This window comes from Macaca nemestrina, chromosome 4, assembly GCF_043159975.1.
Source record: "Macaca nemestrina isolate mMacNem1 chromosome 4, mMacNem.hap1, whole genome shotgun sequence".
In the NCBI taxonomy this organism is placed as follows: Eukaryota; Metazoa; Chordata; class Mammalia; order Primates; family Cercopithecidae; genus Macaca; species Macaca nemestrina.
The window spans coordinates 51,691,050-51,717,843 of NC_092128.1; the positions used below are offsets into that span (position 1 = coordinate 51,691,050).

A 26,794-nucleotide genomic window follows, 5' to 3' on the forward strand; every position below is an offset into this window, starting at 1 on the left:
CCTCTATACAGCTGCCAGGATTATTGTTTTGGAACATAAAGCTGATAGTGCAGTTTCTTGGCTTAAACGAGATATGGTTAAACATTTTGAATGTCTTACAAACCTCTTTTCAAACTGCCCTCCAACCTTTGGAACCACATCTGTCATTCTTTACCATTTCTGCCCAATATACACGTGCTACGATCTAGACACACTGAAATCAGTATTCCCCTTATTTCTCAAAATATGCCATGGCATTTGCCACTGCTGAGCCTTCCCTTTGCTTGGAAGGGCTTTTTTCATTTGTCTGGCTGACAGGATTCTTAGTTCTGAGAAGCACTTGGCAAATTAGAAGGAAATGTGGTTTTCAGACTTAAAAGTAGCCAAGTAGCAGTTTCCTTCTTTCATTCCACTACATTTTAAGAGTAATCAAGAGTATGAGACTTTATTTTTGTTGTTGTTGTTACCAGAATGATACTATCAGCTGATGTATAGATTTGTTAATTCATGGAACGTGCCATGTGTCTGGTATTGTTCAGACACTGAAGATGAGTTAGCAAACAAAACAAAGACCTTCTTTCCCTCTTGGAACATACATTATAGCAGATGTAGACAATTTAGGTTTTCTTATATGTACTCTATTTTGCTTGTTTCATCATCTCTCCGAAGGCAGCTTTAATTGTATCTACTATATCATTAGGAGATTTGGTACATGGTTACCATGAGCTCCCTTCTGGGTATCTATTTTTAACTTTCAATTCTCTTAATTTTTCTTTCATCCATAGATTTGTGGATTTCTATATTGAGGGATATCTTTTTAACATCTAGAATTACTTCTGTTTTCTGTCTATTAGGGGCCTATTTTAAACAACTTTTCTTTCCGTTAACATATTTCACTCATAAATCCTAAATTTCAGTAACACCTATAAATTTATATTTCATATTGTTACTACAATTCCAGATTCACTTTGCTATAACAGTATTTGTGTATTGATCTAGAGATATCTGAGGCCATAAATATTTTATATATATAGCCAGTTTTCCTGTTGTCTTTTCACTGACAATGATCTTGTTGTGTTGCATTAATAGTTATAGCTAGTAGTTATTTTTTTTGTTTTTTGGTTTTTTTTGAGATGGAGTCTCGCTCTGTTACCCAGGCTGGAGTGCAATGGCACAATCTCGGCTCACTGCAACCTGTCTCTCGAGTTCAAGCTATTCTTCTGCTTCAGCCTGCCGAGTAGCTGGGATTACAGGCACCTGCCATCATGCCCAGCTAATTTTTGTATTTTTGTAGAGACGGGGTTTCACCATGTTGGACAGGCTGGTCTTGAACACCTGACCTCAGGTGATCCACCCGCCTCAGCCTCCCAAAGTGCTGGGATTACAGGCGTGAGCCACTGCGCCTGGCCAGTAGTTATGTTTTTAATCTCTTTCTCAATGTTATACTTCTTTTTGGGTCATGATAAAAGTAAGCATTAAGCAGTGTAGTGGAGTGGTTCAGAGTATGGGATCAAAATATGTTAATTATGATTATCATTGTTCTGTTGTTTAATAACTGGTTTAGTACAGGGTAATTAAGGACTTTTCCTTATTTTTCCCCAATCCAGAGTGTTATAGTGACTTTTTAAACGAAGACTTTGATGTAAAGACTTACACTTCTCAATCTATTCATCAAGCTGTAATTGCTGAACAACTAGCAAAACTTGCCCAAGGAATCAGTCAGTTGGACAAAGAACTACACTTACAGGTAATTCTGATTTTCAGGGTCCCTATGGATATTTAGCCTAAAGTGATAATTTAGCATTTTTGTAATCTTATTAAATACAAATGCATATTTACATGAAGAAGTGCATACTTAACCAGTGTGACTTATTTTTCAAAGTAAATTTTTGAAATTTTCTGTAAACCACTTTTTGTTTGTTAAAAAACTAATATACCACCTCACTAAAGCCTTTCATTCATACTTCCTGTTCACCACCTTAACTGCTGTGCAACGAATTTAGTGGGCAAAAAATAGGATGTGTTCGATAAAGATAATAGAAAATGGAATTTTGGAAGTAAAACAATGTGAATAAGAAAAAATTGGGATGTTACATTGGCAATTCATACTTTATAAGCACAAAATGTAGCATTTGCTGAAATTACAGAAAGTTGATAAATGTTATTCTGAGTAGGATACAATATGAGAAGTTAGGAGACGGGTCCTACTTTTAGCTATGCTGTTAACTGACTTTAATCTCACTTAATGTCTTTAAGTCTAGCTTTTTTGTTTGTTTTTTAATCTATCAGATGGGTTGGAATAAGCAAGAGGAAGAGGAGACTGTAGTAGATAACTTTGAAGATTCCTTCCTGTCCTAAAATTGTGTAATTTTTATAGGGAGATTTTATGGTATAATTTCTAGTGTTGCCTTTGATAGAGTAGGTATTTAATACATATTTAAATGAATGAACGTATGTATGAAACATCAATCGTTTACCAGGAAACATAGATTTGGTATAACCTGAGACATATCCACTTGATTTTTTGTGTGTCTTTGTTTCTTTGAGTGGCTTAGATAGGACTGGGATGACTTCTAAGGTCATTTTAACTCTAAAAGTCTGATTATATATAATTTGATTTCAATCTTTATTGGCAGATACTTAGAAAACACGTTTAGGCCAGGCGTAGTGGCTCATGCCTGTAACCCCAGCACTTTGGGAGGCCAAGGTGGGAGGATCACGAGGTCAGGAGTTCCAGACCAGCCTGGCCAACAGGCACTACCCCATTTCTACTAAAAATACAAAAATTAACTGGGCGTGGTGGCGGGTGCCTGTAATCCCAGCTACTTGGGAGGCTGAGGCAGGAGAATCACTTCAACCTGGGAGGTGGAGCTTGCAGTGAGCCGAGATCGTGCCGTTGCACTCAAGCCTGGGCAACAACAGCAAGACTCTGTCTCAAAAAAGAGAGAGAGAGAGAAGTTATAGTAGCCTAGGATGTGAAGTAGAGGAAGTCTGGGAGTCTCAGTAGTCTATATCAGTGAGATGTCTAAAACTGTAAAATATTTACTATTAGGGTTTAGTGCAGGAACTAGAAATCACTCTAAGAAAGACACTTCATACAGAGAGTTTGGATACTTATAAAATTGTTGGGTGAATAGCTAGTGGACTGAGTTGAAGGAACTACCACAGATACAATACAGAGGCCTGGAAGTACCTGCTCTTACCTTCCATGCCAGTGCTAAAATTCTGCTACTAGATACCTGATGACTAAATACTGGAGTGGTCAATGTGGTTCTCTTAACTGTGTCTAAATTCTCAGGTCTCAGAACCTTTATTACTAGCTGAAACAGTAAGCTTTCCTCTCTCTCTTTCTCTTTTTTTTTTTGAGACAGAGTCTTGCTCTGTCACCCAGGCTGGAGTACAGTGGCGCAATCTCAGCTCACTGCAACCTCTGTCTCCCGGGTTCAAGTGATTCTTGTGCCTCAGCCTCACAAGTAGCCGGGACTACATGCGTGCACCACCACACGTGGCTAATTTTTTTGTATTTTTAGTAGAGACAGGATTTCACCATGTTGGCCAGGCTGGTCTCAAACTCCTGACCTCAAATGAGTCACCCACCTCGGCCTCCCAAAGTGCTGGGATTACAGGTGTGAGCCACCGTGCCTGGCCTAGCTTTCCTCTCTCTTGTCTTCCACAACTCTTGGAAAAATCATTTAATTGGTTGCAAGGGAGTCTATGAAACTATAGTTTCAGGCTTTTTAACCTTACCAAAGTATTACTAGTGATAAAAGAGAATAGATAATTTTAAGAAAGTTTGTCTTGTTAAGATGGACATATTGAGGACCGTATCCGTAGACTGGGAAAAATTTGGACATCTTCTGGGAACCTTACAAGTAACAGACTGAGATGACCAAGGGTAATACTTTGAGTAGATATGAGAGAAAGATACTTGACAGAATGACAGTGATATCTGTAACAGGACAAAGTGGAGGATTTAGGGGTTCCAGTGAATTAATCTTTGGTGATTAAGAACTTCAGTCAGCAAACTAGACATGAAACTTCATATTCGTTGGAATAAAAGGCACACAATAATAAGGATTCCTGCATTATTCTAAAGATTTGAATGATTTCTTGATGTTTCTGGGAATCTCTTGCATGTGGCCCTTAACTTGTAACCTTCTTGGTTTTTTTGTTCTGGCCATCTGCAGTGCCCTAATTTTCATAAAAGTATCAAACATCTATAGGGAAAAGGATTTGCTGTGGGTGTGTGACACTGGGAAACTGGAAGCAGAGAGATGTTCAGGTTTAGGTGAGCACTGAGTGCTGTATCTTTCCAGAGTAGGATGTGGCCTTGGTGGTGCTGAATCAAATTCAAGAACAAAGAGAACCTGATGTTTGAAAATATTCTTTAAAGGGAAAACATAGTAATGGTGTGGCAACAATGAGCTGGTTTTGTACATTTTTTGGCACAACTCCACTTGTGCATTTCATTAAGATAGCAAGGGGCTTACCTGAATGTTTGTGTTCCCCTAACATTCATATGTTGAAACTTAATCTCCAATATGATAGTATTAAAAGCTAGGGACTCTGGGAGGTGATTAGTGCCCTTCTAAGAGAGGCCCGAGGAAGCTTGTTTGCCCCTTCCACCATGTGAAGATAGATACAAGGTACCATCTATGAGGAATGGGTTCTCATCAGATGCTGAATTTGCCAGTGCCTTGTTGTTGGACTTCCCAACCCCTAGAACTGTGAGCAATAAAAATTTCTTCTGTTTGTAAATTACCCAGTCTAAGGTATTTTGTGTTTGTAGTCCAAACAGACTAAGACAGGGCTAAGAAAAGGCTTTAACTCCTCTTGCTCTGTGTTGAACTGTAAATGTATGTGTGTTCCTGCTTATAACTCATCTCAGACACACCTTAAAAACCTGTGTTTTTTTCTTTTGTATTTGTATTTGCCTCATTTCTACTCCAAGCGAGACCTTCCATTCTACATTGTGGTTACAAGGAAAAATATCTAACAGAGCAAAAGCTAATCATTTGTTTTTGATTTTCAGGTTGTTGCAAGACATGAAGATTTACTGGCACAAGCAACTGGGATTGAGTCGTTGGAAGGTATATTTCTATTAACTGCTAGAGATTATGTAGGACTAGACCAGGGATTGGCAAGCTTTGGCAAGCTACTTTGGATGGGAAGTATTTTAGACTTTGCCAGCCACATAGTCTCTGTTGCAACTACTAAACTCTGCCATTGTAGAGTGAAAGTAGCCAGATAATATGAAAACGAATGTGTGTGGCTATGTTTCAGTAAAACTTTAGTAAAACTTTGCTGGCCCCTGAGCTACATGATCTGGGTTCAAATCCTTGTTTTACTACTTACTAGGTGTTTGACTTTGGGCAAGTTAGTTAACCCTTCTCTGCCTCAGTTTTCCTATTTGTAAAAGAGTATAATATGTACTAACATAGCATTATTCTGAGGATTAAATGAATTAGCAAGATACTTAGAACAATGCCTGCACATATTTAGTGCACCTGTGTTAATTAAAACAATAAAAACATCAACAATACCAGAGTGGGTAGTACTGGAAGGAGGCTGGAATTTTTTTCTTATTTTTGCCTTTCTTGGAGCCTTTTCTGCAACTCTTTTTAGTGAAAGTATAGTCGAATAATAATTGGATTTTTATTTTTACAAATCTGCTTATTTTTGTTTGACTAAATATTTTATGAATTTTTCATTCCCTCTTGATTAAATTAAACTACATCTCATAAATATGAATTGTTACTATTGTGTTTTACATTATTGTGATTACTATTTTTAATCATTGTACATCAAAATAAAGATAAGTGGTTTTTCCCTATGTTGATCAAATTCTTGAGAGAGGATATTGTTTCCTGTGATGTAATATTCTGTAATGCTTCCCCCAGTATTTCTTATGTACCAAAAGATATTAACTTATTCTCAGCATGTACAGTATTTCTAAGATACCCTGATGAAGAACTTAATATTTTTGGAAATAGTTGTTTGAAATCTGGAATACATATCTGACTAGGTTCTTAGGAAAATTAAGAAGCTCTAAGTACTGATTGACTTAGTACTGGAAATTAATTATTATTTTTAGTCATTTCAACTTTTATTTTAGATCCAAGGGGATATGTGTAGGTTTGTACCTGAGAATATTGTATAATGCTGAGGTTTGGGATACAAATGATCCTGTCACCCAGGTAGTGTGCATAGTACGCAACAGTTAGGTACTCCCTCCTCTAGTAGTCCCTATTGTCTATTGTTGTCATCTTCAAGTCTATGAGTACCCAATGTTTAGCTCCCACTAATAAGTGAGACTGTGTGGTATTTGATTTTTCTCTTCCTGCCTTAATTTGCTTAGGATAATGACCTTCAGTTCTATCCATATTACTGTATAGGACATGATTTCATTCTTTTTTTATGACTGTGTGGTATCCATGGTATATATGTACCATGTTTTTAAAATCTAATTCACTGTGGATGGGCACCTAGGTTGATTCTATGTCTTTGTTATTGTGAATAGTGCTGCGATGAACATATGAGTGCATGTGTCTTTATGGTGGAACAATTTATTTTCTTTTGAATGTATATTCAGTAACAGGATTGCTGGGTCGAATAGTAGTTCTGAGTTATTTGAGAAATTGTCAAACTTCTTTCCGCGGTGGCTGTACCTTCCCACCAAGAGCGTATAAGCATTCCTTTTTCTCAGCAGCCTCACCATCATCTGTTGTTTTTTGACTTTTTAATAATAGTCATTCTGAATGGTGTGAGATGGTATCTCATTGTGGTTTTGATTTCTCTGAGGATTGGTGATGTTGAGCATTTTTTTTATGTGTGTGTTGCCTGCATGTATGCCTTCTTTTGAGAAATGTCTCTTTTTGTCTTTTGCCCACTTTTTAATGGAGTTGTGTTTTTGATTGTTGAATTAAGTTTCTTATAAATTCTGAATATTTGACCTTTGTCAGATGCATAGTTTGCAAACATTTTCACCTGTTCTGTAGGTTGCCTGTTTATTCTATTGATAGTTTTTTTGGTTGTGCAGAAGCTCACTAGTTTTAATTATGTGTTTAAATCTCATAATATTTTTATACGTTTCTGAGAGCAAGTAATACTTTAATGGCAATTTTTAAAACATACTAGTTTTTTATTTATAAGGATGGCATGGTAGTACATTGAGTGTATATAGGTCTAGATGAATCACCACAACAGAAATATTTCTCACTGTGGCTTTTAAATATGTGTTCTAGTTCTTTAATGTGCTTGTTTTTCCCAGGACGTTCTTCAAAGATTAAAATATTTGAAATACACTGCTAGACTGAATTAGAATGATTATGTCTTGTACAAGTGTGTAGAGTACAAAGGTTGGCTACTTTATTCCTATGATTATCTCAGAATATTCACTAGATTATTTGAACATAAAATATTGAAGTGTAGGCCAGGGTGCAGTGGCTCACGCCTGTAATCCCAGCACTCTGGGAGGCCAGGGTGGGAGGTTCACTTGATCCTGGAATTCAAGAGCAGCCTGCGCAACATAATGAGACTCTATCTCTATAAAAAATAAAACATTAGGTTGGCATGGTGGTGCATGCTTCTAGTCCCAGCTACTTGGGAGGCTGATGTAGGAGGATTGCTTGAGCCAAGGAGGTTGAGGCTGCAGTGAGCTGTGATTGTGTCCCTGCCCTCCAGGCTGGGTGACAGAGCAAGACCCTAGACCCTGTCTCAGAAAATAAATAAAATAAAAAACTTTTAAGTGTGAATTGCTTAGTATTCATTTTAGCATGATGTGTCTAAGTATTTACTAGAATGTTATTTTGAGATGCTGAAAAATAAGTGTGGTGTATATACGTATTAGAAAAATTGAATATTATTTTAGCATCTACTTCATCTGCTTTATTCTCCTAAATATGTAAAATTTTTTACCATGTAAGTAGTTTGGAGGTATGTTTAAGCCTATTTTATTTAAAAATGTCCTTTTTTAAAATATTCTTCCAAATATTACTTTGAGAATTTGCTAGGTTTCAGAAAGCTATAGCAATAGAGTTTTTGTTTTCATGGAATTTTGAGAAATATTTATTAAGCTTATAATATAAAAAGAGGTAGCCTCCCATCCTGGCTAACATGGTGAAACCCCGTCTCTATTAAAAATACAAATAATTAGCTGGGCGTGGTGGTGGGCGCCTATAGTCCCAGCTACTTGGGAAGTTGAGGCAGGAGAATGGCGTGAACTTGGGAGGCGGAGCTTGCAGTGAGCTGAGATCACGCCACTGCACTCCAACCTGGGCAACAGAGCGAGACTCCGTCTCAGAAAAAAAAAAAAGTAGCCTCATTCATTTATTTTTTCATTCAGGCCATCAAATAGTAATTAAGAACTTGTTAAGTACTAGGCACATGTGAACGATAGACAAAGTCACTGTCCTTTTAGAACTATGTTCTGGTCCTGGAGGTAGATTGAAAAAAAAAGTACAGATAGAAAACAGGGCTGGGCATGGTGGATCATGCCTGTAATCCCAGCTACTTGTATGCTGAGGCATGAGAATTGCTTGAACCTGGGAGGCAGAGGTTGCAGTGAGCTGAGATCATGCCACTGCACCCCAGCATGGGCAATAGAATTAGACTGTATCTCAGAAAACAGAAAGAAAAATTTTATTTGTAAATTCTGCAGAGAAGTGAAACAGGTGATGGGGATGGATGAAGGCGAGGGAAGGCCTTTTTGAGAAGATGACATTTGAGTCAAGATCTAAGATAAGGAGGAGCCATCACGGGAAGATTTGGAGAGAAGACTGAACAATAAATGGGAAAGCAGGAATTAACTTGGCATGTTTGAGGGGCAGAAAGTAGCCCAGAATAGTGAAGGAGGGAGAGAATCGTAGATGAGGTTCTTGGGAAGGAATTTGGATTTAATTCTAAATGCAGTGGTAAACCATTGGAAGAGTTTTTTGGTTTTTGTTTTTGTTTTTTTTTTTGTTTTGAGACGGAGTCTTGCTCTGTCTCCCAGGCTGGAGTACAGTGGCCAGATCTCGGCTCCTGCAAGCTCCGCCTCCCGGGTTCACGCCATTCTCCTGCCTCAGCCTCCTGAGTAGCTGGGACTACAGGTGCCCGCCACCTCGCCCGGCTACTTTTTCGTATTTTTAGTAGAGACGGGGTTTCATCATGTTAGCCAGGATGGTCTCGATCTCCTGACCTCGTGATCCGCCCGTCTCGGCCTCCCAAAGTGCTGGGATTACAGTCTTGAGCCACCGCACCTGGCCAACCATTGGAAGAGTTTAATCAGGTTATTGTATGATGAGATTAATACTCTGAATAGTTTACTCTGATAGCTCTATAGAAAAAGGCAATGGTGGAAGCTTCCAAACTAGTGTCCCTGATATTAGAATAGTTTAAGTTGATGATGCCTTGGATTAGAGGGGTGGCAGATGGAGTAAAATGTAGGCAAAGCTGATAGGATTTGTTGATGGCAGATGAAAGAGCTGATGGAAAAAAGTCACCATGAGTTATTCCTAGGATTTTGGTCTCAAAAATTGGATAGATAGATGATGGTATGAGTAATGGAGATGTCATAGCCTGGAGAGAAGTATGATTTTTGATGGGTTGCAAGGTAGGGCATAAACTATCTTGGGTATCTTAAATTTGATGTAACAGTAGGAAGAGAGAGAAAGAGGGCAGAGAGATAGGGAATGAGAACATAGGCAGATATATAAAGAAAATCTTTTTACATAGATATATGTGTATACGTCTGTATATGTGTGTGTGTATAAAATCAGTATTTTATTGAACAGATACTATTTAAAACTTTGGAGTTGAATGAAATTCCTGAAAGATTGTAGATGGAGAAGAGCAGATGGCTGAGGATCACATCTTGGGGTACTCCAGCACATGTAGAGGTCTGCCAGAGGAGAAGTGGGAACAACTAATGAGATAATAGGAGACCCAGGAAGTGTGTTGATTTGAAAGCCTAGACAAAAAAATGTTTCAGAAAGGGAGTAGTCAACTGCTGTGAATTTCTGAGAGCTTGAACAAGGTTAAGACAGAACCAACAGTAGAATTTGGCAACTCGTAGATTTCTGGTGACCTTGATAAGATCTGTTTTGGTGGAGTATGGGTGGAAACCCATTGAGACTGGGTTGTGGAGAGAATATGATGTAAGAAAATGGTTATAAGTAACGGCAGTTTATTCTTGGCAGTTTGTGGTGAATACACCACAAAACCAGCACAAAAGTGGGAATCTTTGGTTCAGAGAGGATTCTGTTGGACTAAACTGTGTTATTATACTTGTATGCTGATAGGAATGTTTATTTGTTCTAACATTACTTCACTTAAAATATGACGACATGTCTATACTTAAATTTAGCTATTACTATGCTTTCAAAACAACTATGCCAGTTGGATATAGAAACTGAATTTTAAAGAATGGCCTTCAAAATAATTAAATATCTGTACTAATTGAAAGCCTAAATAATAAAATTTAAGCTTGATCTTCCTGAAAATATTTTTCCAATTTTGTGAAAATTTCCTCCTGTTGTAAGCCTAGAGAGTTGTAGATTAAGCTGTGGGCTATAGTTTTAATATAGGAGTGATGGGGCAAAGGGGATATCATGGAGGATCAGTCATACTTTTTTGGTAATGTATTAAAATATACGTAACATAAAATTTATCGTTTTTAGCATTTTAAAGCATACAATTCAGTGGCGTTAAGTACATTTACAGTGTTGTGCGACCATCCTCACTATCTAGGTCCAGAACTTTTCCATCACCCCAAATGGAAACCCCACATCCATTAAGCAGTCAGTTTCCATTCCCTGTCAGGCTTCTTTTGTGAGGCAAAGATTGGAGGGGGAGACCAGTTACAGGCTTTTACAGCAGTGTGGGTAAAAGATATTGGTTGCTTGGATTAGGATGGTGACAGAAAAAGTTAAAATTATATATGCATGTATTTTCTTTTAATTAAACTTTTTACCCAGTTGGATGCCCTGTAAATTTGTAAAGCCAATGTAAGCTTATGTTTTCCTAGGTGTTCTTCAGATGATGCAGACGAGAATTGGGGCTTTACAGGGAGCTGTTGATAGGTACTGTTCTTAATTTTATAAATAAATGAAATGGGAATATTTTTATCCATTGATATTTTGAAAATGATTTTATTCTGACTCCTCTCTTTTCTTTTTCTTTAGGATAAAAGCAAAAATTGTTGAACCATACAATAAGATAGTTGCCCGTACTGCACAACTAGCAAGACTTCAGGTAGTTTCTTACTTTTGTTTCTTTAGACTTTATTATTCATTTTGTTTTCATAAGTGGACAAAATTGAAGAGTATGAGTTTGGAAGAAGTAAGAGAATGGGAACAGAAGGTAAGAGAAAAGGAGAAAACAATACTAAAAAGCCTTAAGATGTCTAGCTCAAAAAATACAAATCTAAAGTGAATTATTTTCACTGTCATTGCAGTATATAATTGTTTATTAACTTATATCTTCTTCAATTTCTTTCATCAATGTTTTTTACCTTTCAGTGTATAGATGCTTCACCTCCTTGGTTAAATTTATTTCTAACTTTTTTTTTTTTGTAGCTCTTGTAAATGGGAAATGGGATTGTTTTTCTGATTATTTCTTTGGATAGTTCGTTGTTAGTGTATAGAAATGCTACTGATTTTTGTATGTTAATTTTGTATCCTCTGACTTTACTGTATGCATTTTTTCTAGCACTCTTTTGATGGAGTTTTTAGGGTCCTTTATCTACTTTTCTATCTAAAGGATCATGCTGTCTGCAAACAGGGACAATTTTACTTCCCTTCAGGTTTGGGTGCCTTTTATTTCTCTCTTGCCTAATGACGCTGGCCAGGACTTCCAGTGGCTATGTTGATGAGTAGTAGTGAGAGTGCGCATGCTTGTCTTGTTCCTGATCTTAGAGGAAAAGCTTTCAACTTTTCACTGTTGATTATGATGTTAGTTGTGGGCTTGTCGTATATGGCCTCTATTGTGTTGAGGTACATTCCTTCTATAACAATTTTTTTTGAGTTTTTAACATGATGTGTTGTTGAATTTTACCAAGTGCCTTTTCTGCATCTATCAAAATGGTATGGTTTTTGCCTTTCATTCTGTTAATGTGGTATATCATTTATTGATTTGCACATGTTGAACCATCTCTGCTCCCCAGAGATAAACCTCACTTGATCATGGGGCATGATTATTCTAATGTGCTACTGAATTCGATTGGCTAGTATTTTGTTGAGGATTTTGCATCTGTGTTGATCAGGAATACTGACCTGTAATTTTCTTTTCCTGTAGTGTCTTTGGCGTTGACAGAAGGGTAATATTGGCCTGATAAAATGAGTTTAGAAATATGTTTCCATCTTTGGTTTTTTGGGGAGAGTTTTAGAAGGATTGGTATTAGTTTTTCTTTAAATGGTTGGTAGAATTCAACAGTAAAACCATCAAGTCCTGGGCTTTTCTTTGTTAGGAGACTTTTTATTACTGATTTAATCTGTGTACTCTCTATTGATCTGTTAAGATTTTATTTCTTTATGATTCAATTTTGGTAAGTTGTATATGTCTAGAAATGTATCAGTTTCTTCTAAGTTATCTGATTTGTTGTCATATAATTGTTCATGGTAGTTTCTTATAATTCTTTATATTTTTGTAATATCAATTATAATGTTTTCTTTTTCATTTCTGGCTTTATTTGAGACTTCTTTTTTTTCTTAGTCTAGCTAAGGTTTTATTGATTTTATTTATCTTTTCAAAACACCAACTCTTATAGCAAGGCATGGTGACATTTCTGTAGTCCCAGCTACTCGGGAGCCTGAGATGGGAGAACTGCTTGAGCCTGGGAGGTAGAAGTTGCAGTGAGCCGAGATTGCACCATTGTACTGGAGCCTGGGCAACAGAGCAAGACCTTGTCTCAAAAAAAAAAAAAAACCCAAAACACAACTCTTGGTTTTATTAATCTTTATTGTTTCCTAGTCTATATTTAATTTATTTCTGCCCTGATCTTTATTATTTTCTTCCTTCTACTAACTTTGGGCTTTGTTTGTTCTTTTGCTAGTTCTTGAAGTTTAATGTTAGGTTATTTATTTGAAATCTTTTTTGATGTAGACATTTATTGCTATAAACTTTCTTCTTAGTACTGCTTTTGCTGCATCCCATAACTTTTGGTATATTGTGTCATTTGTCTCAAGATATTTTAAAATTTATCTTTTAATTTCTTTTTTAATCCATTGGTTGCTCATAAGCATGTTTTTTTTTTTTTTTTTTTTTTTTGAGAATTTTTTTGGTGAATTTTTCAAAATCCATCCTTTATTGATTTCTAGTTTAATACCATTGTGGTTGGAAAAGATATTTGATATGATCACAGTCTTCTTAAGTTTGTTAAGCCTTATTTTCTGGTCTAACATATGATCTATCCTGAAAAAAGTTTCATGTGCATTTAAGAAGAACATGTATTCTGCCACTATTGGATGCAATGTTCTGTATTTGTCTGTTCAGTTTGTTTGGTCTAGAGTGTAGTTAAAGTCTGTTGTTTTGATATTGATTTGTTGGTTTTTTCTTTCTTTTTTTTTGAGATGGAGTCTCACTGTGTCACCCAACCTGGAGTGCAGTGGCCTGATCTCTGCTCACTGCAGCCTCCGCCTCACAGGTTCAAGCCATTCTCCTGCCTCAGCCTCCCGAGTAGCTGGGATTACAGGTGCCCACCACCACACCTGGCTAATTTTTGTATTTTTAGTAGAGATGGCATTTCACTGTGTTGGCCAGGCTGGTCTCGAACTCCTGACCTTGGGTGATCTGCCTGCCTTGGCCTCCCCATGTGCTAGGATTACAAGTGTGAGCCACTGCGCCTGGCCTATTTTCTTTCAGCACTTTGAATAGATCATCCCTGTCTCTCCTGGCTTATAAGATTTCTACTGAGAAATCTGTTCATAGCCATCTTGGGATTCCTTTGTATGTGATGTGCTTCTTTTCTCTTGCTGCTTTCAAGATCCTCTCTGTTTTTGATTTTTTACAATTTGATTGTAATATATCTTGGGGTAGTCTTGTTTACACTGAATCTGATTGGAGGTCTTTGAGCTTCCTATACCTGGATATTTTTTATCTTTCCACAGATTTGGGGAGTTTTTGTTATTATTATTATTAATTTGAGACGGAGTCTCGGTCTGTAGCCCAGGCTGGAGTGCAGTGGTGCGATCTCGGCTCACTGCAAGCTCCTCTTTCCGGGTTCATGCCTTTCTCCTGAGTAGCTGGGACTACAGGCGCCCACCACCGCGCCTGGCTAATTTTTTGTATTTTTAGTAGAGACGGGGTTGCACCGTGGTCTCAATCTCCTGACCCTGTGATCTGCCCGCCTCGGCCTCCCAAAGTGTTGGGATTACAGGCATGAGCCACCGCACCCGGCCTGTTGTTATTTTTTAAAATAAACTTTCTTCTCTCTCTGCTCCTTCTGGGACACACATAATATGTAAATTGGATTGCTTGATGGCATCTCGTAATTCTCAAAGGCTTTCCTTACTCTTTTTCTTTTTTCTTTTTGTTCCTCAGGCTGGATCATTTCGAATAACCCCTTTTCAAGCACACTGATTCTTTTGTGTGATTGAATCTATTGTTGAAGCTTTCTTTGGAATTTTTTTAGTTCAGTCATTGTGTTCTTTAGCTCCAGAATTTCAGTTTGGTTCATTTTTGTGGTTTCTGTGTCTTTGTTGAACTTCCCATTTTGTTTGTTTATTGTTTTCCTGATTTTGTGTACTTGTCTAGTTGTATTCTCTTGTAGTTCATGGAGTTTTTAAAAGATGGTTATTTTGAATTATTTGTCAGGCAGTTCATAAACCTCAATTTCTTTAATGTTTGTTCCTTTGGTGGTATTATGTTTCCCTGATTGTGATTCTTGTTGCCTTGTATTGGTGCCTGCACATTTGTAGAAGTAGGAACTACTCCACTCTTTGCAGACTGGCTTTGGCTGGGAAAGTTCTTCACCAATTAGCCTGACCAGAGATTCTAGGCAAGCTTTCTGGTGTGGTCTGTGAGCAGGCTTACTGCTGGTGTCTTCAGGCAGGCTGTTGTGGTACCTAGGTTAGCAGGTGCACAGGTCTGGTGCTTGGGTCCATGAGGTTTGGTCTGCAGACTATATTTACCGGGGAAAATGTGGGTCATGAGTTTGCTGGAGCAGACTTAGATCCAGGGTTCACAGTGCCAAGCTGGCCCCCTGTGGAATGGACCTATTCGGGGCCTACTCCACAGGAGCTGGTCTGAAGCCTAGTCCCTTGGGAGCTGACCTGGCACTGGGACTGGCCTTGAGCTTGAATCTGCAGGAGCCAACCAGTTGCTGGAATGGGCCTGGCACCTGGGACCGTGGGAATGGGCCTGGAACCTGAGTCCACAATGCCTGGCTTTCACTGTCTCCTGGGACCATGGGGGTGGGCTTGGAGCCTGTGAGTCAGGCCTGGGTCCTGGGTTTACCAGGGTTAGCCTGGAGCTTGGGTTTGCGAGGGTGGTCCTGGAGCCTTGGTCTGCTGAAGTAAGCCTGGGCTCTGCATCCACTGAAGGCTGGGGTCTGTGGATGCTTGCTTTGTGCCTAGAGCCATGAGGGTCTGTCTAGAGGCTGGGTGAGTGAGTGCTGGCCTGGAGGCTGGGTCTTCAAGGGCTTGCCTGGAGACTGGGCCACTGAGACAGGTGTGAGTCATCTGGTCTTGGGAGCTGGCCTGGCACTGGGTTCTGCGATGAGCCTGGACCCTGGGTTTGCCAGAGGAGGCTGGGTTCTGCTGGGATGGATCTGGACCCTGGGCCTGCCCGAAGAGCCTGGACTTTGTGTCTGTTGGAGTGTGGGGCCGCAGGGGCTGACTTGGAATGTGGACTCGTAGGGCAGGCTTGGAGCCTGTGTCCGTGGGTGCTGGCCTGGTGTCTGAGGCCACAGGTGCCAACCTGATGCTGGGGCAGATCTGGTGTTTGGGGCCACGTGGGCTGCTCTGGAGCATGAGGCTTTAGTGGCTGACCTGGTGCTGGAAGTCTGTGTGCTAACCTGGCACTAGGGCTAGCCTGACATCTTGGGCTATGCAGGGTTGCCTGGTGCTGGGTTGGGCCTGGAGCCTGAGTTGGGATTAGCCTGAAGCCGAGGGCTGGTCTGGGACCTGGGGTCACTGGGACCAGCCTGGTAGTGGTGTAGTCTGGAAGTACTGGCCTGGAGTCGGGCAGGGGCAACCTGCCCAACACGATTTTAATGGGGCAGGCCTAGTGTTGGGGACTGAGGCAAAGTCCAGTGCTCAATTCCTTCTCTTTTCTCTGCTCAACGAGCATCTGTCTCCTTGCTAGCTGGCTTGTATTGGGGGATACAGGTAATGTGACACTGTCCTTCCTACTCTCTTTAGTGTGTCTCTTTTTATTTCTGTGCTATATTCAGGTGCTATAATGTCTCACCTGGTTTAACTTTTGTGAAGATAATTTGGATAGTGGTTCAAGTTAATGTGTCTGCAAGCTGGAGTCCTGGAAAGTCTTCCTCTACCATCTTACTAATGTCACTCATAAACATATCACATTGATTTTTGTAACTAAAAATTATGCTTTAATACCCTGTTTTTTGGAAAGTATCCTTTTTCAGATTCATCTATATTGCTTTTTTTTTTTTTTTTCTAGACAGAGTTGTGCTCTGTTGCCTAGGCTGGAGTGCCGTGGAGTGATCTTGGCTCACTGCAGCCTCCACCTCCCAGGTTCAAGGATTCTCCTGCCTTAGCTTCCCAAGTAGCTGGGATTACAGGCACCCGCTACCACATTTGGCTATTTTTGTTGTCGTGTTTTTAGTAGAGACAGGGTTCACCATGTTGGCCAAGCTGGTCTCGAACTCCTGACCTCAAGTGTTCCACCTGCCTCGGCCTCCCAAAGTACTGGGATTACAGGCATGAGCCACCATGCCTGGTCTTGCTTATTGTTTTGTTTCATTTTTATTGCTGTAGAATATGTCATTATATGAATATTCTGCTTATGGACTTTGGATTGTTTCCAGATTGGGACCATTATGAATAATATGGCTGTGAAAACTTTTTCACAAATATATGTTGGCTCATGTAATACCCCTTTGTATAAGTTATATCCTGGGAATGAGATTTCTGGGTTATAGGGTTTCTGATTTTCAACTTCATTAGATAATGCCAAACTATTTTACCAAATGGTTATAACACATATGCTATCAGTATATGAGAGTTCCTTTTAGTTTGTATCCTTGTCAACACTTAGTATTGTCAGACTTGTTAGTTTTTGCTAATATTTTAGGTATGTGGTGGTGTCTTGTTGTGGTTTTGTTTTTCTAGGAACTAATTACTAAGGAGATTGAACCTCTTGTGAGTCATCTATTACGTGTGTTTGAGATATCCCTGTTGCCTACCCGTTTTTTTCTTCTCGCTCTTCTGTGTTGTTGGAGAGAAATTAAATTTATCCAGTTTTTCTTTTATGGTTAGTTCTCTTTTATGAAAAATTCTCACAAGATAACGGTCTGTACTCTGAAGTTATGAAGATATTGTATAATGTCTTCAAAAACATGTATTGTTTTGCCTCATATGTTTAGATCTATAATCTACCTGAAATTGCTTGTACATTTACTAACCTTTTTTATTAAGTATCTAATCTGCTGTTAATCCCATCCTGTGTGTTTTAAAATGTTGCCTAATATAGTTTTCTTTGTATTTTTTTTTTTTTTTTTTTTTTTGAGATGAAGTCTTGCTGTGTTGCCTAGGCTGGAGTGCAGTGGCATGATCTCGGCTCACTGCAACCCCGCCTCCTGGGTTCAAGCGATTCTTCTGCCTCAGCCTCCTGAATTGCTGGGAGTATGGGCGCATACCACCATGCTCAGCTAATTTTTGTATTTTTAGTAGAGACGGGGTTTTAACATATTGGCCAGGCTGGTCTCGAACTCCTGACAGCCTCCCAAAGTGCTGGGATTACAGGTGTGAGCCACCATGCCCGGCCTATAGTTTTCATCTCTAGTATTTGTTTTTGTGTCTTTTTATATGTTCTCTTTCTGTTATGACATTTATATTTCAATTTCATTTATATACATACATACACACACACACACACACACACATATATGTATGCTTGTTTGTTTGTTTGTTTGTTTGTTTAAGACAGGGTCTCACTCTGTTGCCCAGGCTGCAGTGCAGTGGTAAGATCTCAACCCATTGCAATCTTCGCCTCCCAGGCCCAAGCTATCCTCCCACTTCAGCCTCCTGAGTAGCTGAGACTATAGGCACGCACCACCACACTCCGCTAATTTTTGTATTTTTTGTAGAGACCAGGTCTGTCATGCTGCCCAGGCTGGTCTTGAACTCCTGAGGTCAAGCATTCCACCTACATTGGCCTCCCAAAGTGCTGGGATGACAAGCATGAGCCACTGTGTCCATCCGACATTTATGTTTTCATTTACCTTCTTGAAGATATACATGTTTATAATTTTTTTTTTTTTTTCCAAGACACAATCCTGCTCTGTCGTCCAGGCTGGGGTGTAGTGGCATGATCGTGGCTCGCTGTACCCTCCGCCTCCTGGGTTCAAGTGATTCTCCTGCCTAAGAAGCCTCCTAAGTATCTGGGATTATAGGCAAGTGCCACCACACCTGGCTGATTTTTGTATTTTGAGTAGAGATGGGGTTTCACCATGTTGGCCTGGCTGTTCTTGAACTCCTGACCTCAGGTGATCCGCCTGCCTCAGCCTCCCAAAGTGCTGGGATTATAGGCGTGAGCCACTGTGCCCAGCCTATAAAATAAATTAACATTTAATTCTTTATTATTTCTAGGTTTATTTTTGTTGATTGGCTTTTCTTCTTGTTATGGGTTTTATGTGTTTTGCTTCTTTACATACCTGGTAATTTTTTATTGGATATTAGAAATGTATATTTTGTGTTTAGAGTTCCTAGATTATTTAAAATTTCTTTTAAATAGTGTTGGACTTTTTTCTGGTTCACACTTAAGTTACTTGGAATCAGTTTGATCTTTTTTTCTTAATTAATTAATTAATTAATTTTTTATTTGAGACAGGGCCTTGCTCCGTCACTTGGGCTAGAGTATAGTGGGGGCAGTCTTGACTCACTACAACCTCCAACTGCTGGTCTCAAGCAATCCTCCTGCTCTAGCCTCCCAAGTGCCTGGGACTACAGGCACATACTACCATGCCCAGCTAATTTTTTTTTTTTTTAATTTATTGTAGAGATGGGAGTCTCACCATGTTGCCTAGGCTGGTCTCAAACTCCTGGCCTCAAGTGATACTCCTACCTGGCCGCCCAAAATGCTGGGATTACAGGTGTGAGCCACCATTAATCTTTTTGAGATTTAGTTTTAAATCTTTGTTAGTACAGGTCCAGAACAGCCTTTAACCTAGGGCTAGTTTAGCCCTGTTTACTATTAGGTCTTTCTACTGTGGTTGGTGAGAACATGTGTGAGCTCTGTGAGTTGTTTCAGTGTTTCTTTTCCTGTGCTTCCTCTCACACATGCACAGATTGGTACTCAGAAGACTTGCAGCTATTTTTCTGCTTATCTCCACAACGTCTCTTTTTGCAGCTTCTTTTTCTCCAATTCTCTGCCCACAAACACTAGCTTTTTTGGCTTTCTTGAAGTGTAATCTCTGCTTCCCAACTTCAGAGAGACTGTCATGCTCTGTTTCCCTTCCCTTCCTTTCCCTTTGCCGTGGCCTGAAAATTGTCTCCCATTGGTAATCTGAGACAATTGTTAAGCTCATTTTCTTGTTTCTCTCAAAGATCACAGACCTGCGTTTTCTGTTATGGAATTATTGTCCAATTATTCATTCCTGTTGTCCTAAAATTATTTCGTGTATTTTGTTCAGTTTTCTAGTTGTTTAAAATGGAAAGGTAAGTCTGACCCTATTCCATCATTGTTAGAAGTCACACTCATTATTAAAAATTGAGTTATAAGTTATGTACCATAAAATAATCACTTTAACATGTACAGTTTAGGAGTTTTTACTATATTCACAAGATTGTGTCTTGTGAATATAATATCTAATTATACTATAATATTATCTAATGCCAGAATATTTTCATTACCCAAAAAAGAAACTCTATGCCCATTAGCAGTTATTCCCTCTGTCCACTTCCCTACGCCAAGCTCTCAACCACTAATCTGCAGTCTTCCTTTTTGGATTTCCCTATTCAGAACATTTCATAGAAATGGATCATTCATTATGTAGCTTTTGGCTTCTTAATGTAATATTTTCAAGGTTCATCCATATTGTAGCATGTGTCAGTACAGTAAGTTCTTATTTAATGTCATTGATAGGTTCTTAGAAACTTCAACTTTAATAAAGAACATACAGCAGGTCCATGTCATTTCGTTATAAACTGAGGAGGTAGAAAATGGGTCTTATTATACGTTGCTTTGTTGTTGTTGTTTTTTTGAGACAGGGTCTTGCTCTGTCATCCAGGCTGGAGTGCAGCCTCTTGAATAGCTGAGACTACAGGCACGTACCACCATGCCCAGCTAATTTTTTTTTAAATTTAAATTTTTTTTAGACAGTGTCTCTCACTGTGTTGCCCAGGCTGGTCTCAAACTTCTGGACTCAAGTGATTCATCTTCCTCAGCCTCCCAAAGTGCTGGGATTACAGGAGTGAGCCACCCTGGTCCATTGTTTTCACTTAAAGTCAAAAGAGCCAGTTGATGATGTTTAATGAGGACTTAGGTACTTCATTCCTTTTTATGGTCAAATAATATATCATTACATGAATATATCACATTTTTGTTCATTCAGTTTGTTTATCCTTTAATCAGTTGATGAATATTTAGGTTGTTTCTACTTTTTAACTATTTTGAATAGACTGCTAAGAACAAACGTTGCATAAATAATACTTATGTGGACTTTTTTTTTCAATTCTTGGGTATACACCTAGAACATATTATGCTAGGTTATATGCTAACTCTATGTTTAACATTTTGAGGATTGCCAAACGATTTCCAAGGCAACTGTACTGTTTTCCATTGTTACCAACAATGTATGAAGATTCTAATTTCTCTACTTTTTAAGAATATTGCCATCTTATTGAAGTGGCATCATTGTGTTGAGTAAATACCCGAGATTCGTTGTCTTACAGCCACAGAAAACTAGGACGCAGACACACAAATAGTGAGATTCAGAGTGGAAGTTTAATAGGTGAAAGAAAGAGAAGAGCTCTCTCTGCTGCAGAGAGAGGGTTCCTGGAGAACTGGGTTGCCACTTTTATGGTGAAATGCAGTGGGTTTTATAGATGAGCTTGAGGAGGCAGTGTCTGATTTACATAGGGCATGAAAGATTGGTTGGACCAGGTGTGCTATTTGCATAAGGTGCGAAAAACTAGTTAGGGCTGGGTGTGCCACTTGTATAGCATGTGAAAAAGCTGGCCACCCCACCCTAATCTTTTATTATGCAGATGGGTTCTCTGGCTGGCTGGTGCCATGTTGCCTGCATCTTTACATGTGGTGACAAAGAAAACCAAAGATGGAGCCTTCATGTTGAACATACGTGGCTTCCAGGTAGCCCTTTTCTATTGACACAGCTGCTGGCATTCACCTGTTCAATTTCCAGCTTGCATATCTATGTCTGCAGCTCGATTTTTCAGGCTGCTCTTTGTTAGAAAAGAAATAATTTGGGGGCTGCTTTTCATTTAAAAGGAAATTCTGCCAAGTACTCTGTTGCCATTATTATCTGCCTAAATAATTTCTGTCTCCTGTATCATTATTGGGTATGAAGTAGTATCTCATTATCATTTTGATTTGCATTTTCCTAATGGCTAATGATATTGAGCATCTTCTGTGGTGCCTTTTGGCTATTATCTGTCTTCCTTGGTGACATGTCTATTCAAATCCTTTGCTTTTTTTCTTTCTTTATTTTTTTTAATTATACTTTAAGTTCTGGGATACATTTGCAGAACATGCAGGTTTGTTACATAGGTATACATGTGCCGTGGTGGTTTGCTGCACCCATCAACCCATTATCTACGTTAGATATTTCTTAGAAGAAATATACTATCCCTCCCCCTTGGCTCCACCCCCTAACAGGCCCCGGTGTGTGATGTTGCCCTCCCTGTGTCCGTGTATTCTCATTGTTCAACTCCCGCTGATGAATGAGAATATGTGATGTTCGGTTTTTGGTTCCTGTGTTAGTTTGCTGAGAATGATGGTTTCCAGCTTCATCCTTGTCCCTGCAATGGACATGAACTCATTCTTTTTTATGGCTGTAGTATTCCATGGTGTATATGTGCCACATTTTCTTTATCCAGTCTAACATTGATGGACATCTGGGTTGGTTCCAAGTCTTTGCTATTGTGAACAGTGCTGCAGTAAACATAAGTGTGCATGTGTCTTTATAGTAGAATGATTTATAATCCTTTGGGTATATACCCAGTAATGGGATTGCTGGTCAAATGGTATTTTTAGTTCTAGATGCTTGAGAAATAGCCACGTAATGGTTGAACTAATTTACACTCCCACCAACAGTGTAAAGTCTATAAGGAAGGGGTCCAGTTTCAGTTTTCTGCATGCAGCTAGCCAGTTTTCCCAGCACCATTTATTAAATAGGGAATCCTTTCCCCATTGCTTGTTTTTGTCTGGTTTGTTGAAGATCAGATGGTTCTAAATGTGTTATGTTATTTCTGAGGCCTGTTCCATTGGTCTGTATTTCTGTTCCATTGATCTATATATCTGTTTTGGTATCATTACCATGCTGTTTTGGTTACTGTAGCCTTGTAGTATAGTTTGAAGTCAGGTAGTGTGATGCCTCTAGCATTGTTCTTTTTGCTTAGGATTGTCTTGGCTATATGGAATCTTTTTTGGTTCCATATGAAATTAAAAGTAGTTTTTTCTAATTCTGTGAAGAATGTCAGTGGTAGCTTGATGGAAATAGTATTGAATCTATAAATTACTTTGGGCAGTATGGCCATTTTCATGATATTGATTCTTCCTGTCCATGAGCATGGAATGTTTTTCCATTTGTTTGGGTCCTATCTTATTTTCTTGAGCAGTGGTTTGTAGTTCTCCTTGAAGAGGACCTTCACATGTCTTGTAAATTGTATTCCTAGGTATTTTTATTCTCTTTTTGTAGCAGTTGTGAATGGGAGTTTGCTCATGATTTGGCTCTCTGTCTGTTATTGATGTATAGGAATGCTTGTGATATTTGCACATTGATTTTGTATCCTGAGACTTCACTGAAGTTGCTTATCAGTTTAAGGAGTTTTTGGGCTGAGATAATGGGGTTTTCTATATATACAATCATGTCATTTGCAAACAGAGATAATTTGATTTCCTGTCTTCCTATTTGAATACGCTTTATTTCTTTCTCTTGCCTGATTGCCCTGACCGGAACTTCCAATAATATGTTGAATAGGGGTGGTGAGAAAGGGCATCCTTGTCTTCTGCTGGTTTTTAAAGGGAATGCTTCCAGCTTTTGCCTATTCAGTATGCTGTTGGCTATGGGTTTGTCATAAATAGCTCTTATTATTTTGAGATATGTTCCATCAGTACCTAGTTTATTGAGTGTTCTTAGCATGAAGGGCTGTTGAATTTTGTCAAAGGCCTTTTCTGCATCTACTGAGATAATCATGTGGTTTTGTCATTGGTTCTGTTTATGTGATGAATTATGTTTATTGATTTGCATATGTTGAACCAGTCTTGCATCCCAGGGATGAAGCCGAGTTGATCGTGGTGGATAAGCTTTTTAATGTGCTGCCGGATTTGGTTTGCCATTATTTTATTGAGGATTTTCACATCGATGTCCATCAGGGATATTGGCCTGAAATTTTTTTTATTGTGTTTCTGCCAGATTTTGGTATCAGGATGATGCTGACCTCATAAAATGAGTTAGTGAGAAGTCCCTCTTTTTCTGTTGTTTGGAATAATTCTAGAAATAGTTCTAGAAGGAATGGTACTAGCTTCTCTTTGTAACACCTCTGGTAGAATTCGGCTGTTAATCTGTCTGTTCCTGGGCTTTATTTTTTTTGGTTGGTAGACTATTAGTGCCTCACTTTCAGGACTTATTGGTCTATTCAGGGATTCAACTTCTTTCTGGTTTAGTCTTGGGAGGGCATATATGTCCAGGAATGTATCCATTTCTTCTAGATTTTCTAGTTTATTTGCACAGAGGTGTTTATAGTATTCTGTGATGGTAGTTTGTATTTCTGTGGGATCAGTGATATCCTCTTTAGCATTTTTTATTGTGTCTATTTGATTCTTCTTTTTTCTTCTGGATTAGTCTGGCTAGTGGTCTATTTTGTTAATCTTTTCAAAAAACTAGCTCCTGGATTCATTGATTTTTTTTTTTTGAAGGGTTTTTCGTGTCTCTATCTCCTTCAGTTCTGCTCTGATCTTAGTTATTTCTTGTCTTCTGCTAGAATTTGAATTTGTTTGCTCTTGCTTCTCTAGTTCTTTTAATTGTGGTGTTAGGGTATCAATTTTAGATCTTTCTCACTTTCTCCTGTGGGCATTTAGTGCTATAAATTTCCCTCTAAACACTGCTTTAGCTGTGTCCCAGAGATTCTGGTATGTCGTGTCTTTGTTCTCATTGGTTTCAAAGAACTCATTTATTTCTGCCTTAATTTCGTTATTTATCCAGTAGTCATTCAGGATCAGGTTGTTCAGTTTCCATATAGTTGTGCGGATTTGGGTGAATTTCTTAATCCTGAGTTTTAGTTTGGTTGCACTGTGGTCTGAGAGACTGTTTGTTATGATTTCCATTCTTTTACATTTGGTGAGGGGTATTTTACGTCCAATTATGTGGTCAATTTTAGGATGAGTGCTGTGTGGTACTGTGAAGAATCTGTATTCTGTTGATTTGGAGTGGAGAGTTCTGTAGATGTCTATTAGGGCTTCTTGGTCCAGAGCTGAGTTCAAGTCTGAATATCCTTGTTAATTTTCTGTCTCGTTGATCTGTCAAATACTGACATTGGGGTGTTAATATCTCCCATTGTTACTGTCTGGGAGTTTAAATCTCTTTGTAGGTCTCTAAGAACTTGGTTATGAATCTGGGTAGTCCTGTATTGGGTGCATACATATTCAGGATAGTTAGCTCTTCTTGTTGCATTGATACCTTTACCATTATATAATGCTCCTCTTTGTCTTTTTTGATCTTTGTTGGTTTCTTTTTTTTTTTTCTTTTTTTAAATTATACTTTAATTTCTAGGGTACATGTGCACAACGTGCAGGTTTGTTACATATGTATACATGTGCCATGTTGGTATGCTGTACCCATTAACTCGTCATTTACATTAGGTGTATCTCCTAATGCTATCCCTCCCCCCTCTCCCCACCCCACAACAGGCCCCGCTGTGTCCTATTCCCCACCCTGTGTCCAGGTGTTCTCATTGTTCAGTTCCCACCTATGAGTGAGAACATGTGGTGTTTGGTTTTCTGTTCTTGTGATAGTTTGCTGAGAATGATGGTTTCCAGCTGCATCCATGTCCCTACAAAGGACATGAACTCATTGTTGGTTTAAAGTCTGTTTTATCAGAGACTAGGATTGCAACCCCCACTTTTTTTTTTTTTTTTTTTTTGCTTTCCATTTGCTTGGTAAATATTCTTCCATCCCTTTATTTTGAGCCTGTGTGTGTCTTTGCATGTGAGATGGGTCTCCTGAATACATCACACGAATGGGTCTTAACTCTTTATCCAATTTGCCGGTCTGTGCCTTTTAATTGGAGCATTTAACCCATTTAGATTTAACATTAATATTGTTATGTGTGAATTTTATTCTGTCATTATGATGCTAGCTTGTTATTTTGCTCATTAGTTGATGCAGATTCTTCATAGTATTGATGATCTTTACCTTTTGGTTTGTTTTTGCAGTGGCTGGTACCAGTTTTTTCTTTCGATATTTAGTGCTTCCTTCAGGAGCTCTTATAAGGCAAGTCTGGTGGTGATAAAATCTCTCAGCATTTGCTTATCTGTAAAGGATTTTATTTCTACTTCCCTTATGAAGCTTAGTTTGGCTGGATATGAAATTCTGGGCTGAAAATTCTTTTCTTTAAGAATGTTGAATATTGGCTCCTACTCTCTTCTGGCTTGTAAGATTTCTACAGAGAGATCCGCTGTTAGTCTGATGGGCTTCCCTTTGTGGGTAGCCCGACCTTTCTCTCTGGCTGCCCTTAACATTTTTTACTTCATTTCAACCTTGGTGAATCTGACGGTTATGTGTCTTGGGGTTGCTCTTCTTGAGAAGTATCTTAGTGGTGTTCTCTGTATTTCCTGAATTTGAATGTTGGCCTGTCTTGCTAGGGTGGGGAAGTTCTCCTGGATAATATCCTGAAGAGTGTTTTCAACTTGGTTCCATTCTCCCCATCACTTTCAGGTACAGCAATCAAATGTAGGTTTGGTCTTTTCACATAGTTGTATATTTCTTGGAGGCTTTGTTCATTCTTTTTCATTCTTTTTTCTCTGATCTTTTCTTCACACTTTGTTTCATTAAGTTGATCTTCAATCTTTGATATCCTTTATTCCACTTGATCTATTAGGCTATTGATTCTTGTGTATGCTTCACGAAGTTCTCCTGCTGCGTTTTTCAGCTTAATCAGGTCATTTATGTTCTTCTCTAAACTAGTTATTCTAGTTAGCAATTCCGCTAACCTTTTTTTCAAAGTTCTTAGCTTCCTTGCATTGGGAAGAAGTCTTGTGCTCTGAAAGAACATGCTCCTTTAGCTTGGAGGAGTTCATTATTACACACCTTCTGAAGCCTACTTCTGTCAATTTGTCAAACTCATTCTCCGTCCAGTTTTGTTACCTTTCTGTTGAGGTGTTATGATCCTTTGGAGGAGAAGAGACATTCTGGTTTTTGGAATTTTCAGCCTTTTTGCGCTGTTTTTTTTTCATCTTCGTGAATTTATCTACC

At 38.8% G+C, this 26,794-nt stretch overlaps 1 protein-coding gene across 1 annotated transcript in view; it reads left to right on the forward strand.

The window, feature by feature from the left end:
* Positions 1-26,794, forward strand: part of LOC105475313 (component of oligomeric golgi complex 5) — a 372,025-nt gene that overhangs the window by 4,014 nt on the left and 341,217 nt on the right. Inside the window, exons 2-5 of the mRNA XM_011730439.3 lie at positions 1,587-1,726; positions 5,012-5,069; positions 10,985-11,039; positions 11,142-11,211. Of these exons, the coding sequence (XP_011728741.2) occupies positions 1,587-1,726; positions 5,012-5,069; positions 10,985-11,039; positions 11,142-11,211 (323 nt within the window). The remainder of the gene's footprint in view (positions 1-1,586; positions 1,727-5,011; positions 5,070-10,984; positions 11,040-11,141; positions 11,212-26,794) is intronic.